The sequence below is a fragment of the Hippoglossus hippoglossus genome, chromosome 19 (assembly GCF_009819705.1).
Source record: "Hippoglossus hippoglossus isolate fHipHip1 chromosome 19, fHipHip1.pri, whole genome shotgun sequence".
In the NCBI taxonomy this organism is placed as follows: Eukaryota; Metazoa; Chordata; class Actinopteri; order Pleuronectiformes; family Pleuronectidae; genus Hippoglossus; species Hippoglossus hippoglossus.
The window spans coordinates 483,207-498,373 of NC_047169.1; the positions used below are offsets into that span (position 1 = coordinate 483,207).

General features: G+C 48.5%; 2 protein-coding genes across 6 annotated transcripts in view; one reads left to right on the forward strand and one right to left on the reverse strand.

Moving 5' to 3' along the window:
• Positions 1-15,167, forward strand: part of heatr1 (HEAT repeat containing 1) — a 38,970-nt gene that overhangs the window by 2,781 nt on the left and 21,022 nt on the right. For 2 of the 5 annotated variants that reach the window (XM_034570423.1, XM_034570424.1), the window contains 37 exons: positions 33-120; positions 431-532; positions 681-798; positions 910-1,017; positions 1,096-1,194; positions 1,278-1,366; positions 1,469-1,680; positions 1,874-1,995; positions 2,374-2,574; positions 2,718-2,892; positions 2,970-3,118; positions 3,253-3,445; positions 3,561-3,730; positions 3,932-4,096; positions 4,175-4,417; positions 4,732-4,863; positions 4,956-5,059; positions 5,250-5,396; positions 5,472-5,590; positions 5,678-5,799; positions 6,050-6,178; positions 6,277-6,501; positions 6,696-6,825; positions 6,910-7,076; positions 7,169-7,221; positions 7,301-7,424; positions 7,570-7,710; positions 8,318-8,613; positions 8,775-8,925; positions 9,014-9,184; positions 9,270-9,404; positions 9,548-9,652; positions 9,735-9,897; positions 10,013-10,167; positions 10,371-10,529; positions 10,655-10,763; positions 10,854-11,147. In XM_034570423.1, coding sequence (XP_034426314.1) covers positions 33-120; positions 431-532; positions 681-798; positions 910-1,017; positions 1,096-1,194; positions 1,278-1,366; positions 1,469-1,680; positions 1,874-1,995; positions 2,374-2,574; positions 2,718-2,892; positions 2,970-3,118; positions 3,253-3,445; positions 3,561-3,730; positions 3,932-4,096; positions 4,175-4,417; positions 4,732-4,863; positions 4,956-5,059; positions 5,250-5,396; positions 5,472-5,590; positions 5,678-5,799; positions 6,050-6,178; positions 6,277-6,501; positions 6,696-6,825; positions 6,910-7,076; positions 7,169-7,221; positions 7,301-7,424; positions 7,570-7,710; positions 8,318-8,613; positions 8,775-8,925; positions 9,014-9,184; positions 9,270-9,404; positions 9,548-9,652; positions 9,735-9,897; positions 10,013-10,167; positions 10,371-10,529; positions 10,655-10,763; positions 10,854-10,942 — 5,360 coding nt within the window. In that variant the 3' untranslated portion in view covers positions 10,943-11,147. Of the gene's footprint in view, positions 1-32; positions 121-430; positions 533-680; positions 799-909; positions 1,018-1,095; positions 1,195-1,277; positions 1,367-1,468; positions 1,681-1,873; positions 1,996-2,373; positions 2,575-2,717; positions 2,893-2,969; positions 3,119-3,252; positions 3,446-3,560; positions 3,731-3,931; positions 4,097-4,174; positions 4,418-4,731; positions 4,864-4,955; positions 5,060-5,249; positions 5,397-5,471; positions 5,591-5,677; positions 5,800-6,049; positions 6,179-6,276; positions 6,502-6,695; positions 6,826-6,909; positions 7,077-7,168; positions 7,222-7,300; positions 7,425-7,569; positions 7,711-8,317; positions 8,614-8,774; positions 8,926-9,013; positions 9,185-9,269; positions 9,405-9,547; positions 9,653-9,734; positions 9,898-10,012; positions 10,168-10,370; positions 10,530-10,654; positions 10,764-10,853; positions 11,148-15,167 lie in introns of those variants that run through there. The other 3 variants (XM_034570425.1, XM_034570426.1, XM_034570427.1) reach the window with 2 other exon arrangements.
• Positions 11,258-15,167, reverse strand: part of hcar1-3 (hydroxycarboxylic acid receptor 1-3) — a 21,734-nt gene continuing 17,824 nt past the window's right edge. Inside the window, exons 2-3 of the mRNA XM_034570450.1 lie at positions 12,651-13,113; positions 11,258-12,154 (exon numbers count right to left, since the gene is read on the reverse strand). Of these exons, the coding sequence (XP_034426341.1) occupies positions 11,462-12,154; positions 12,651-13,037 (1,080 nt within the window). The 5' untranslated portion in view covers positions 13,038-13,113 and the 3' untranslated portion in view covers positions 11,258-11,461. The remainder of the gene's footprint in view (positions 12,155-12,650; positions 13,114-15,167) is intronic.

Sequence of the window (15,167 nt, forward strand, 5' to 3'; positions counted from 1 at the left end):
AGCAGAGCTTATGTTGTGTTTTCTGGTTCCAGGTGAAGCGGAGACGGACAAGCTCAGCGTCCTGGAGTCCGTCCTGAAGTCTGTGCCTCTCACCAGAGGCCTGGGTCAAACTGTGGCTCGGTAAACTCACCTCATCCTCCGTCCACACTAACACACCTCAACACACAGGTCACATGACCGTTCACCTACACTGGTCACGTGATGTCAACAGGAAGTAGATAGTCTCCTCTGCAGTTGGTTTTAGTAACAAAGACCTCATCTTCACTGAAGGCAGCAAATACAAACCTGGAGATGTGAGATTATCCAAAAGTCTTAAGGCTGTAAAACTGTGGAGTCGTGTGGAAACCAGGCGTTACCATAGCAACAGTGATGCTTTAACGAGTCGAGGAGGCGTTCACTGCTGACGACTGTTGCTTTGTTCCTGCTGCAGTTTGTTGCTGGACGAGTATCTGACTCAGACGGAGCTCTCTGCTGAAAACCTCTGTGCCCTCGACCAGCGCCTGCTGCCTCTGGTCCGACTGTTCGAGTCCAGGTATTAAAACGTCTTTCTTTACATCGTGAACTCTGCAGCCTCGAGTCAATACTTCTGTTCAGTTTAGGTTTTTTAAAGTTGATTATTGATCAGTTCCTGCAGTTTGTTGTCTGCATCAGTTAACATGACTCCGTTTCTCCTCCGTCAGATACTGTGGCGCTCTGGACGGCGTCCTCGCAGGTCATGTGACCGACCTCAGCAGCCCTGAGCAGAAACATCTTTTTCACCAGTTTCTTTCTCTTTCACTGAGCAGTGGAAAGTACCAGGTACACGACTCATGATGACCTGGGATCTTCGTGTTATCTGTCACACTTTAGAAGTGGATTCAGATTGGTTCGGTACCTTCAGCGTTTGTTTGTTCTTGTTTCCGTCTTTAGATTTTGGGCGACTCGGACACGTCGCTGCTCCTCAGTCTGAAGCACCCGTTGCCTTCGGTCAGAGTCTCTGCTGTGGAGCACCTGATGAGCATCATCACCTCCGGACAGGTATGTTCCTCTCCTGTGGGAGCTTATCGCCGTAGATTCAGCTGCTTTTATTTTGAAAGTCGTGTGTCCTCTCGGCAGCAGAAGAGTCTGGACGAAGACTTCCTGAAAGACGCCGTAATTGACCGTGTTAAGGACGACGTTCCAGAGGTTGTGGCGGCTGCTCTGAAAGTCCTGGAGGTCAGTGAGACGATAAACGAGGCGACAGACGCTGCAGTTTTAAATCAAACAAGCACCAAGTTTGTGTTTTATTGTCGTTGCAGGTTTTGTTCGATGTTTTGGATCCTGAAGAAACTTTGTCATGTTTAATGTCACTGATGGTCAGAGTGGACCTGTGTGTGTCCGAGCACTGGTCAGTGACACACACACGTTTTTATGCGATAATCATATGAGCTTGTATTGATTACTGACGGTCAGCATTGATCAGTGTTAGTGATCGTTTTGTTTTCTTCAGGCTGCCAGTGCTGACAGAGGCGGTGCGTTTACTGTCCGACCCGCGGCTGGGAAAGGGCGACGTCGAGCGGCTGCAAAGAACAGGCTGGAGGCTGCTGCCCTTCCTGGTGGTCACCGGAGCCCGGCCCGACTCCGCCCAGCTCAGCCTCGCCTCCTACGTCGCCCGGTCCTCCATCCTCGCCCAACACCCGCTCACCTTCAACTGGGCTGAAGGTAAAACTTGGATTTTAGTTAAATATCCATTTGGATTCTTTTTTATTATTATTATTATTATTATTATTATTATTCTTGCCAATAAAAAGTTGAGTTTTTCTGTCAAATGACCTCAGTTGTTTAATGAGCGTGACGAGACTTTCAGAATAAGAGCAGCACAGTTTGAGTGACGCTGTTTGTTCTGTGCTCACAGAGATGGACGAGGCGACGAAGAGAAGCTCTGAACACGGATTTGTGGGTTTAGTCAACCAGCGCCTCGTCTCCACGTTAACCAAGAACCTGGCGAACATGGAGCACTTCTCCAAACGAGACGCTGTGAGTTTTTGTTTCAGGGTCCACAGTTTGAACTGGCCAATCCTGAGTCAGTGTCAGCTGTCAATCAAGACGTCTCATCCTGTTTTTATAACATCAATAACTAATTCAAACCAAACTGATCAGAAACACTTGATCAAAGTGATAAGAACGACCTGAACTGACAGAAACCATCTTTGACAAACATTAATTTAACGTCTGTTTTGATTTGTAAGTTTGGTCCATGTCCCATCTGCTAACATGGAGGAGGTTAATGACCTCTACTGCAGGCAGCCACCAGGGGGAGATTGGGATTGGTCATGTCGTCCATCTTTATTTACAGTCTGCGCTCCTCCCATGTGCAGAGGTCATCAGGAGGTCACTGTGTGTTTTCTTCTTCAGTTGGAGAAGTTGGTTTCTCTGGTGGAGCAGCAGTGGAGCTCCGGTGTCAGAGAGAGGACGTCCTTCCTGGTTCTGACCCGGACTCTGCTGCTCTGCCTGGGGGAGCTGAGCGAGACGCAGCACCTGCTCACCGCCCAGAGGGTCTTCACGCTGCTGGAGCCCCCCCTGCTGGAGCTCATTGCCGGGGACGATGACGTCCAGGTCAGTGAACATCATGTCCTGATTAAAATTTTCAAACAAAACGTTTATCAATCAGTCTTAGGTTTATATATATTTTTTCTAAACTAAAGAATATTTTTCTCTGCCATCCCCATGTTTTATTTTGTTTATGTGTGTGTAAACAGGACGTTGGGCGTCCTGTGTCCGTCCCCTCCTCGTTCTCCGAGGCTCTGACCTTGTACCTGAGCAGTTGTGAGCAGCGGCCGGGTGAACGGCTCGTTGCAGAGTTCGGCTTCGTCCTCTTCTCTCTGCTGCGAGACTTCATCTCCACTCTCAAATGTGACGACGCCTCTTTTAAAGGTAACAATTGTCCCAACGAGTCGCACTGAGTCTTCGCTCAGAGAGAAAGACAGAAATCACAGACTTCCTGTCTACAGGTGAGGTTTGGTGGAACCCGGAGAAGATGGACACCAACACCTGCTGTTACCTGGGATTAATCTGCCGCCTCTTCAGTGTCGTCATCAGCGGCGCCGGAGATGGGCCGACAGCCGGGAGCTTCAGGGAGATGATGAAACTCCTTGTCCAGGTACAGGGATGAAAGCACGTTTCTATATGTTTCTGTATGTTTAAATTTAAACAGCAGACATATAAATGTTAAAGCGTAGACGACCACGTGATGCGACTCTTCAGTCAGACACTATCGTTGTCTCCGTCTCTTAGGTGCACGTGCGTGAGCCGCTGATGCTCTTCAGGTTCCTGTGCATGGTGTGGGGATATGGCAGTAACCACGGCGACCAGCTGGACGTGAAGGTCGGCGCTGTCCTGCAGACTCGGGCTCTGTACATGGGCCGAGCTGTGCTGAGCGTCCAACCCGCCACCGTGCTGCAGGAGCTGGCGGCGCCGAACTCCCCCGGTGAGGAAGCAAGTATTAAAAAAAATCGAGTTGCATTCGTCAGTCTGTGACGGTAGAAACTAAATTGTGTGTGTGTGTGTGTGTGTCTGTCTGTGTGTCTCTGTCTCTGTCTCAGTGGTCCCGTCCCTGCTGTGTTGTCTCACCTCTCCGGTTCGTGAGGTGCGGAGGGTGGCGCTCGGCGCTCTGCAGAGCCTATCAGGAGCTGACTCTCCCTTCCAGCCAATCACAGAGAAGCTGCTGAAGACCTCGGAGGAGATTGTCGCTGACCCCGCCTACTTGAGCTTGGTGAGAAAGATTTAAACTTTAAAATATAGAACATTTTAATAAAACCTGCGATTTTCTCTGTTCTGTTCAAAGTGTCATTAAAAGATGTTAATCGATCAGTAAATTAAAGTCTCAAGCGTTTATTTAGTTTGTTTTGTTTTGACTGCGTGTTTATTGGATGTCAGCCTCAGTGAACATGTGACTGTGTTTGAAACCCTGCAGGCGCTCTGCGTTTTTCACGATGACAGTTTGTCGTGCAACGTGAAGACGCTGCAGCGGAAGCTGCAGGCGTCGATGCAGCAGCTGCTGCAGAGCGTTCAGACGCCATGTTGTCCGTCGTACAGCGCCGCCGTCCTGCTGAGAGCGCTGAGCCATGTTAACGGACAGGTGAGGGACTCGCCTGTACAGCTAAAATAAACCTGTTCCTTTAGACAGATCTAACATTTAACACCTGCCCCCCCCCAGCCGGTCCTGTCCACCCTGCTTCCTGTTCTCGACCGGCTGCTGGAGCAGAGCGGCCCCGACACGCCCACCCTGCTGCGGGACGAAGCCCAGCTCATCCAGCTCATCCTAGGGAAGTACAACGAGGCGTCTGCCGCCATGTTGCCTGAGGACCAGAACTGTCTGGATCTGTTCATCAGAGCTCTGAAGACGTCCAACCAGCCGCACCCGGACATCGCCAGCTGCCAGATCAGCGCTCTGGAACAGGTCAGGAGCAACTGGAGCTTGGTTTAATCCAGTGTTAAACCAGGTTGAATCTAATCTGTGACCAGGTTTAAATCAGCTACACGGTTTATAACCACAGATAGTGGCAGGTCCAGGTTAAGACCAGGTTTAAACCGGGTTAACTGATTATAACCTGAGAAACACTTGTGTGAACTATAATGTGGAGGAAACCAGGGATGGAACTGAGATTAAAGGTTTTAGTCTTAGATGAACTGGAGAAGTTTCACCATGAAAAAACAGAAGAGAAGAAAGGTGTTAAGTCTTCTTCTCCTCCTCCTCCTCCTCCTCCTCCGTAGATCACGAAGTCGTTCTTCTCGGCCCTCGGAGAAGAGAAGGTGCAGCAAAAGCTCTTGACGGTGATATTCGACGTGTTGCTGGAGAGCAAGAGCCCCCTGGTGGCCAACACTGTCAGCAGCATATTTAAAGGGGTAAGGACCTCGGCTATTTAGCAGACAAAGGATGAATAATGAAAATAATAATGATTTACTAATGAATTTGTGATAATTTCCTGTTTCCTCAGCTCGCCGTCGACAGTCAGCTCATAGCCAATGAGCTGTCTCCACCAGAGAAGCCCAGAGTCAGTGTGACGGTGCAGCAGACCCGAAGGAGCAAAATGAGTCTGAGGCGAGTTGTGTTTATTCACACCCTCCTGCTGTCGGAGCTGTCACGTCTGATTCTCTCCTCAGACCCTGAATGTGTCGTGGCCTTTAATTTGAAAAACTCAGACGTGTAGATTAAAAATCTAAAATCTCATGTTTAACATCATTTTAACGTTCTGATGTTCCAGCCGAGTAAAAGTTGTTTTGTTTGTCAGGAAACCTCAGGAGAGCAGCGAGGGGTGTCCAGAGGGTGGCGCTGTGCCGTGGCAGAGAGTCACACTGATCCTAGAGCTGCTGCAGCACAAGAAGAAGCTGAAGCGAGCTCAGACGTTGGTGCCGGTTCTGTTCTCTCTGCTCTCCAGGTGCGGACTGGCGCTGGTTTTTAAGTTTGACCAGGTGAGGGCGCCATCGGGCTGACGTTTGTGTTCTTTTCTCAGGAGTCTGGAGCCGTGTTCAGGCGGTCACGCCAACATGGAGTACACCAAACAGCTGCTGCTCAGCTGTCTGCTCAACGTATCCCACAAGCTGTCTCCTGATGGACGACCACTGGGGCCTGGTACGTCAGCTCGCCACACCTCAGTTATCAAAGTTAAAGGTCTCCTGTCTTCGCCCTCTGAATCTTGTGTCTGCTCGCTCTCTGCAGACGTCCTGGAGGAAGATAAGTTCAGCGTGGAGCTGGTGGTTCAGTGCATCAGATCGTCCGACATGCCGCAGACTCACCACCACGCTCTGCTGCTGCTGGGCACCGCCGCCACCATCTTCCCCGTGAGTCGTCATCTCAAACAGAAACATCTCGACTCTGTTGTCTCTGCAGGAATCGGATCATTATGTTGTTCTGTTTTATTTTTGTTCCTGTCGATCATTTATACCCAAAAACGTGAAGGGACATTTTTCCTTTCATCTTAAAGAAGAGACTGTAAATGAGAGTTTAGTGACGATCTCAGCTTCTGACTCCTTCACTGTCACAGGGACGCAGGTTTTAAGAATCTCATGTTTTCTCCTCGTCGTCCTGCAGGAAAAGGTCCTGCACAACATCATGCCCATCTTCACCTTCATGGGAGCGAACATAATGCGTCTGGACGACGCCTACAGCTTCAGAGTCATCGACAAGACGGTTCAAATGGTCATACCTGCGCTCATCAAGGTGAGAGACGCCGCTTAAATCTTCGGCTCCGACAGGGAGACGCCGTCATCATCATTTCACAACTGTGTACCCCCCTCCCCCCCTCCCCCCCGCCTCAGGCTCACCAGCTCTCTGACGACCAGTCGTCGGCTCACGTGCACGCCGTGGTGACGAGGATCATGCACGTGTTTGCAGACGCGCTGCCTCACGTGCCCGACCACCGGCGGCTCCCCGTCCTTGTCCAGCTGATAACCACGCTGGGCCCCCGCCGCTTCCTCTGGGTCCTGATGCTCCTCCTCTTCAAGCTGCACGCCGAGCAGACCGCCAGCTCTGTGAGCGAGAAGGTGAGACTGAGCTGTGACTCCCCCGAGACTCACCTGTCTGCAGCTCCACACCTAACGTGTGTGTGTGTGTGTGTGTGTGTGTGTGTGTGTGTGTGTGTGTGTGTGTGTGTGTGTGTGTGTGTGTGTGTGTGTGTGTGTGTGTGTGTGTGTGTGTGTGTGTGTGTGTGTGTGTGTGTGTGTGTGTGTGTGTGTAGGAGGCGTCTCTGGACAGGGACGTGGATTTCTGGATTTCTCTGTGTTGTCAGTTCGAGGTGAGCGAGCAGCTTGCCTCGCTCATCAACATCCTGAACTTCCTGCAGCAGCTGCCCAACGACAAAGACGACGGTGAGAAAAACAAAATAATCTGAGTGAAGTCTCCTTCGGAACGAAGCTCTGGCTCAGTTTGAGGTTTGACTCTTTGTCCTGCAGCTCCAGTGAAGCGCAGAGGAGCCAAGAAGCCGGAGGAAGACGAGGAGAAGGTGGAGGAGCTGATCTTCAGTGTCGACACTCACAGCAGCAAAGAGCTGAGACACTTCAAGTTCCTCTGCGTCTCCTTCATGGCTCAGCTGCTCGGCTCCAGCAGCTTCGTCGGGAAGGTGAGCCACGTTCAAATCTTAGGAACATTTTGTTTACATGTAAACAAACTCGCTCAGTGTTGAACTTGGTTGAATGACGGGTGGTTGTCCAGGTTGCCGAAGGCGGCGACGTCGTGGGCGAGTCTCTTCAGCAGCTGCAGCAGAGGTGAGTCCTGATTCGCTCTCACAGGAAACAGAATGATTTTGTTGTTAATGCGACGCTGACAGTTTCCTGTTTGTTCCAGGCTGCTGGAGGAGAACCTGCGCTTCATCCACAGCGTCGCTCGCTGCGTCGAGGAGAACGCCGACAAACCCACCGCCAAGTTCTGGAGAGTTCTGCTCAACAAAACCTACGACGTCCTGGATAAGGTTCGACACGTTTTCTCTTCTGACAGGAGCCTGATTGGTTGACAACATGCAGAATCAAACCACTGACAAATTCAATAATGACGATGACATATTTTCTCAAACCTTTGCTCACGAACACGTCGTCACCTTCGTCTCCGGTTGCCAGGTGAACGCTTTGTTGCCCACGGATACCTTCATCGCGGTGATGAGGGGGCTGATGGGAAATCAGCTGGTGTCCGTCAGGAGAAAAGCGATGGAGCTGCTGAACAACAAACTGCAGCACAGGACTCGGTGGGATGTGCAGCAGGTAACACGTGCACGCACACACACGCACACACACGTACACACACACGCACACACACACACACACACACACACACGCACACACACACACACACACACACACACACGCACACACACACGCACACACACACGTACACACACACGCACACACACGTGCACACACGCACACACACGCACACACACACGCACACACACACGTACACACACACGCACACACACGTGCACACACACACACACACACGCACACACGCACACACACACACACGCACACACACACACTAGTTTTTTAAGATTCAAACATCTAAACTTTATTTATATTGCACTTGTGACAAAGTGAAGAAATTACATCAGACAAATGAAATCAACAAATAATAGTAAATCACGTAGTTAAGATCTAAATAAAACTTTAATCAATAACATCAGATTCTTTACTTTAATGTTACATGAACCACTGAATACAATTTAGTTAGTTTAGTTAAAAGATTGATCATATACAACATAGATGTTATGCTAATGAACTGATAAGTGATACAATTAATTGGATTATTAACAGATTGAAGTGATCAGTTAAATATTGGGGCGATTGATCTATTTCCTCGTTTCTGTTCCAGGTCGACATGTTCCTGCAGCTGATCGGAGACCTGCTGAGCATCGTGGGTAAAAGTCACAGTAAGGTGGAGGAGGAGGCGGAGCACGGCATCAACCGACAGACGGCGCTTTACAGCCTCAAACTGCTCTGTCGCACGTTTGGCTCCAACCACCAGGAGGCGTTTGTCCCTGTTCTGCAACAGACGGTGGAGATCGTGGCGTCAACAGAGGAAGAGAAGAACGTGATGGGCAGCGCTCTGCTCTGCATCGCCGAGGTCGTCAGCACGCTCAAGGCCCGCGCCATTCCTCAGTTACCCAGGTACGTCAGGACGGAGAGGAGGCAACTGACATGTAGGAACCACAGGTGTGAGAGCGACGCATTACAACTGTGTGTGTGTGTGTGTGTGTGTGTGTGTGTGTGTGTGTGTGTGTGTGTGTGTGTGTGTGTGTGTGTGTGTGTGTGTGTGTGTGTGTGTGTAGGTTGATGCCTGCAGTGCTGCACACGCTGGCTAACAGGAAGGAGCTGCTGACCAATGAGATTTACCTGCTGAGTGCCGTCACCGCCCTCCAGAGAGTCACAGAGACGCTGCCGCACTTCATCAGCCCGTACCTGCAGGACATCACGTCACAGGTGAGGAACGCGGCCGTGGGACTGATGTGACTCTGGTCTGACTCTGGTTCCTGCTCCTCATCATCACATGAACTCTCTGTTCCTGCAGGTGTGTCGTCTGACTCGTCTGGTGGACGCCTCTTCTTCGTCCTCCTCTTCGTCCGTCCAGCTCTCGGTGCGTCTCTCGTCCCTCAGGACCATCCTGGCCACCCAGCTGCCCCCCAGGGTCCTGCTGCCCAACCTGTCCAGTTGCTACAGTTACATGGTCGTCGATAAGAAGGTGAGAGGAGAACGTTCTTCTCTGATCTCAAACAGAGGATTTATATCAGGGTTCTGACCTCTGACCTCTGTGTGTTCTCCTCCAGGCTCAGCTGGGGGCGCTATTGAGCATCCTGAAGGAACACATCACTCACATGGAGAAAGATCAGCTGAGCTCCCACCAATCAGAACTCACCACCTTCTTCCTCACGGCCCTCGACTTCCGCAACCAACACTGTCAGGTCAGTTTCTGGTTATGTCAGGTGTGACACTTTGACAGGAAGTGACATCTGACGTGCTGAATCGCTTCCTGTTCGTCTGTCAATGTCATGACTCGAGTGAAACCAGGGTCAGGAACCTTCATCACAAACTCTCTCCTCTTCAGGGCGATCTCGAGAAGACGTCGGAGATTGAGGGCTGCGTGATCGACTGTCTGATCGCCATGGTGATGAAGCTGTCTGAGGTCACATTCAGACCGCTCTTCTTCAAGGTGACGTTGATTGATACGTTCCACAGACACACAAACCTGCAGGAAGCGGCTCAGGCTGATGCTGTTGTCGTTTCTCCTGCAGCTCTTTGATTGGAGTAAATCCGACAGTGAGGAGCGTCTGTTGACGTTCTACCGACTCTGCGACGCCATCGCCGAGCGACTCAAAGGACTCTTCGTCCTGTTCGCAGGAAACTTAGTGAAACCGTTTTCAGACCTTCTCCGAAAGACCAACCGCTCGCAGAAAGGTCTTCAATCAGAATTATCTCAATTATTTTCTTATCGTTTTGTTTGATTTTATTGAAACCGTAAAAATATCTAAATTTATTTGTGTTCTTCATCATCTTCACTTCCCCTCCTCAGACGAGCCGCTCTTTGACTCGGACGGCGGCGGCGTGAAGAACCATCTGCTGCTTCAGCACGTCCTCGGCTGTCTCCAGAAGATCTTCCTGTACGACACACAGCGCTTCCTCAGTAAAGAGCGAGCCGACGCCCTCATGAAGCCACTGGTTGACCAGGTGAGGAGACTTGTTTACAGCTGACCTGAATGCTGCGTGCTGATTCGCTGAAACTATCAGGTGTCCCTGACTCTCTCTCTCTCTGTGTGTGTGTGTGTGTGTGTGTGTGTGTGTGTGTGTGTGTGTGTGTGTGTGTGTGTGTGTGTGTGTGTGTGTGTGTGTGTGTGTGTGTGTGTGTGTGTGTGTGTGTGTGTGTGTGTCAGTTGGAGAACACAGCAGGGGGTCAGCAGCAGTACCAGCAGATGATGACTCAGCACTTGGTTCCGTGTGTTGGTCACTTCTCTGTTGCTCTGGCTGACGACTCTCAGTGGAAAACTCTCAACTATCAGATTCTACTGAAGACGAGACACAGCGACGCCAAGGTGAGAACACACAATCACACACAATCACACCTGCTCAGACACGATCACACCTGCTCAGACACGATCACACACGATCACACCTGCTCAGACACATGGCAGACAATAACACTACTTCACTCCTTCAGGTCCGGTTCTCGTCTCTGCTTGTTCTCTTGGAGTTGACATCGAAGCTGAAAGAAAACTACATGGTTCTGCTGCCAGAGACCATCCCCTTCCTGGCTGAGCTGATGGAGGGTGAGAACACACACACTCACACTCACACTCACACTCACGCACACACTCACGCACACACTAATTGACATTGTGTGTGCGTTTGTTTTTCAGACGAGTGTGAGGAGGTGGAGCAGCAGGTTCAGAAGGTCGTTCAGGAGATGGAGAACATCCTGGGGGAGCCGCTTCAGAGCTACTTCTAACAGACACACACACACACACACACACACACACACACGCGCGCGCGTCATGGAGTCGTTTGTCAGATTTAAACTTTTCTTGCTGATATTTCAACATAAATTTATAACAATTATTCGACTCCTCCTCTTTGTCTTTCACTTCTTTTGTTGTTTTGTCAAGAAAGTCGAGATGTTGTGATCGACTAAAATAAATCTGATAATTTCTTCATGTTTTGCATTTTATTCAAGTTATCGGTGCATTTCATTTGGTCGCCTGTTGGTGGCGTCAGATCTCCTTGTTGCGTGTGTCAGAGTTTTCTCTCGCATTTCTCCGCTCAGATTTTTTGTGCAACAAGTCAAAATGAATTCAAAAGGATTAATAAATACATATAATTAAAACCCACATTTTTTTATTTGTTAAAGGTATATTAATATTTAACAAATGAACCAACACGTTTTCAAAAACAACAAATGTGAATAAAACTTGAACCAAAAAACCAATAATCAGAAGCAGTAATGAAGTCAGTGTCCGGGGAGTTCCGATCACATGGCTTCACTGCCTCTGCTCATTCTCATGGATTTCAGTTCCTGTTGGCTCGTTGACTGACTCGCTGAAGAGGACGCTGTGTTTTTGTTGGCGGCGGCGTCCTGACCACAGCACGGGGAGCGGGGCAGCAAGCTGCAGAGGGCCTTCCTGAACATGGAGCTAGAGAAGATGTAGATGATGGGGTCCAGGGCCGAGTTCAGGAAGTTCAGTCCCAACGACACGATGGTGAGCTGTGTGAAGGTGTAGAAGGCGGCGCAGTCCCATGGGCGGTACGAGCGGACCACCCAAACCCCGATGGTCGTAACCGTGGTGGGCAAGAAGCAAACCATGAACACTAAAACAATGGCGGCGCACACACGCATCGCCTTGCGCACCTTGTCGGGTTTGCCCATCTGTCGCTGCTTCAGGAAGCTGGAGATCCGGATGGAGCAGAAGAGCAGCATGGCGAGCGGGAAGACGAACTCCAGCACCGTCAGGATCCGGTGCATGCTGACCAGGATGATGATGGCGTGGGATGCCTCCTTGTAAGACGTGAAGAAGAAGCACTGGGTCCTGTTGCCGCCGCCCTTGATGTGGCTGTAAGCTAACATGGGAACCCGAGGACTGATCACCAGCAGCCAAACCAACAGCGACACCAGCGCCGCCTGACGCCTGGTCATCCGGTTGAACCTGTGGTGAGGGTGGACGACCTGGAACGAGAGGACGCTGATCAGGCCTCAACTTGATTATTCAACTGTTCACACAGATAAGTGATCAGTCTGACGACTCGTTCACACCTGCTTGGGTTCAGAGCTTCAGACTCTTCAGTTCAGTCTGAACCTGAACATCAGGTGTGAACGGTTCCTCAGAGCAGAAGAGGAGTTCTGGGGCTTTGCAGTGAAAACACTGTTGGATAGTTTGGACTTTTGGACCAATCACAGGAAGTAGAGACAGAATTAAACAGAAGAAGAAGAAGCAGCTGCAGTCTTCACCGCCGATGATATGTTTGAACCACGAGGACGTTCATGTGGTGCATTTGAACTAGTGTGTAGTACTGTGGAGTACTGTGGAGTACTGTAGTACTGTGGAGTACTGTATTTCTGTGGATTCTTGCGCTTGAAGGTAAAACTATGGATCAAACCGATGGAACTATGTTGTGAAATATGTGTGAACAAACAGTAATCAACGTTCTAATCAGTTTCTCACCTTAAAGTAGCGATAAATTGCCACCACGGTCATCAGGGCGATGCTGGCCGAGCGGTTGGAAAACATAAGGAAGAGGTTGATTCGGCACAGCCCGTCTCCAAACACCCAGTGACCCCTGAGCAAGGCATCGATCCTCAGAGGGAGACTGACGAGAGCGAAGAAGTCGGCGATGACCAGGTTAAAGAGGAACAGGTTGTTGGGGTTCCAGGTCTTCAGCTTGAAACAGAAGATCCACAGGGCGACTACATTACCCAGCAGCCCCAGTATGACATCGATGGTGAGGACAGGGGGCAGGATCACACCCTCCAGTTGAATCCCGACAGGTGGGCAGCCGCCGCCGCCACCAGGGGCGGGGGTTGTGAAGTTTCCATTTTGTTCTGACAACATTTCTATAGAGTAACTAAACGTCCGGCTGATGAATGTGTCTGAAGTTTCTGTGCCGACTTGAATCTCAGGTGTGGATCTAAGAAAGAGGAAGAAAGGAAACGCTGTGACCTCACAAAGGAAAGTTTCACGATTTAGGAAACTTGATGCTTCCCCTTTTTCTTCTTCCTTTTTTCTGTCGAATGAAATCTGTTAAAGAAAGAGAGAAAACGTGTGTTTGACCCGAACGACTTCCTGTTTATCACAGATCAGAAAAAACAGGCTTCAGTGGTGAGACATGAAATTAACAATATCAAATTTCTTTGAGAAGATGTAAAAATATTCATGTAAAAGTTCACTAGGTAAAAAAGTTTTCTAAGAAAAAGACGTCAGATCTGTGCAACATGTGACATTTAATTTCTTACATAAGAACAAATCCCAGATGAGAAAACATTGGTGAATGTCAATTTTCATAAAAACTATAAGTGGGTTTAAGAAGAAATTTCTTAAGAATAGTTTAAAAAGTTTAAGACAATTTAAAAAGTACTGACTGAAAAAGATGCTGTCACAAAACACATAAAAACAAAGAACTGAAACTAAATATTAAAGTTTTACAATAAAAATATAATTTTACTACCTTTAGTACATCTGTTGACAAAATGATGAATGAAATCCATGTGCGATTTATAAATATACAAAACATATATATTCAGAACTCACCCGTCAGACGTACGACAGGATTTCATTCATAAGGTGAAATGAAGGGATGTGACCGTTGTTCCTGTTTTATGTCGGAAACATGTTTCCTCACTAACGCTGATGACAAACGTGACGTTTAAAATCTAAAATCCTGCTCAAAGATAAAATGCATGAAATCTGTTTAAAAGATAAAAAAATGACACAATCATTTCAAACTTTTTATTCTGTGAAGTTTTTGTTGCTAATGCTAACTACTTATTCTTCATGCTACATAATGTTGGTCATGCTAATAACATTTGCTGTTAGCCCCAGCATGAGCTAACATCTGTAAGACATCGGCAATGATATCTTTTTTTTATGTTTCGATGTCAGTTACAACTTGTGTGTTTGCACGATATGGACAAAACGACAGATGTGACTGAGAACACTTAAAGGTTCAGTGTTTACAATGTAGTGACATCTAGTGGTGAAGTGTCGTGATGCAGCTGAGCACCCCCCCCCCCCCCCTCTCCCTTCCAAACATGAAGGAGAACCTGTGGAAGCTTCAGTCGTCATAGAAACTCAAAAGGTTTAGTTTGTCCAGCCTGGGCTACTGTAAAAAACATGGCTGCCTCCGTAGAGAGGACCTCCCCCCCCGATGTAACTATAAAGTATTTGAATACAAAGTTTGTAAATATAAAGTATTTAAATATAAAGTATTTAAATATAAAGGGCTCATTCTAGGGTAAAGAAAACATAACTAGGATTATTTTATGTAAAATTTCTGACAATAGATCCTTTCATCTAAATCTTACACACTGAACCTTTGATGTTTAGTTTCAGGGTGAAACTCGGTCACACTTCCTGTGTCGTCTCTGAAGCACCACTGCTGACGTCCTGCAGGACAAACGGTGACGGGACGCTTTTGAAACGGTTTCCTCTCTGGGGACTTTTGAAAGCTCAGGATTAACGTTGTTGCTGTTTGTAAAGAATCAGCGTTGAGTCACTTTCCAGAGCTGAAGCTGCTTTCATTTTAGAGTCACAGTGAAAAAGCTCAAAACATCTTTCACTCTTCACATTTACTTTACTCACTAACGGCTAAATATAGTTTGAATATGTTTCCATCGGTCTTTTGAGTCCAGTCATGACTCTTCCTGTGTTCAACTAAGTCAAAAACTGTTTTATGTTCAAAGAGGAAACATTTCAAAACCTTTCAAACAAGAAACTGTGAAACCAGGACGTGTCCTCAGTGACTTTAAAACATGTGTTTGTCTGTGAGGACATTTTGATATGTTCCCCTGTGTGTGTGTGTGTGTGTGTGTGTGTGTGTGTGGTATCAGCAGGGATTAGTGAGTAAAGGTAAAGTGTGTGTGTGTCTCTGTCGAGGCGGATTTCCATCTCTCTCTCTCTCTCTCTCCGTTCACACACACCGACCTCGTGTGAACCTCCTCTCTCTCTTCCCGCCTCCTGTCCGCC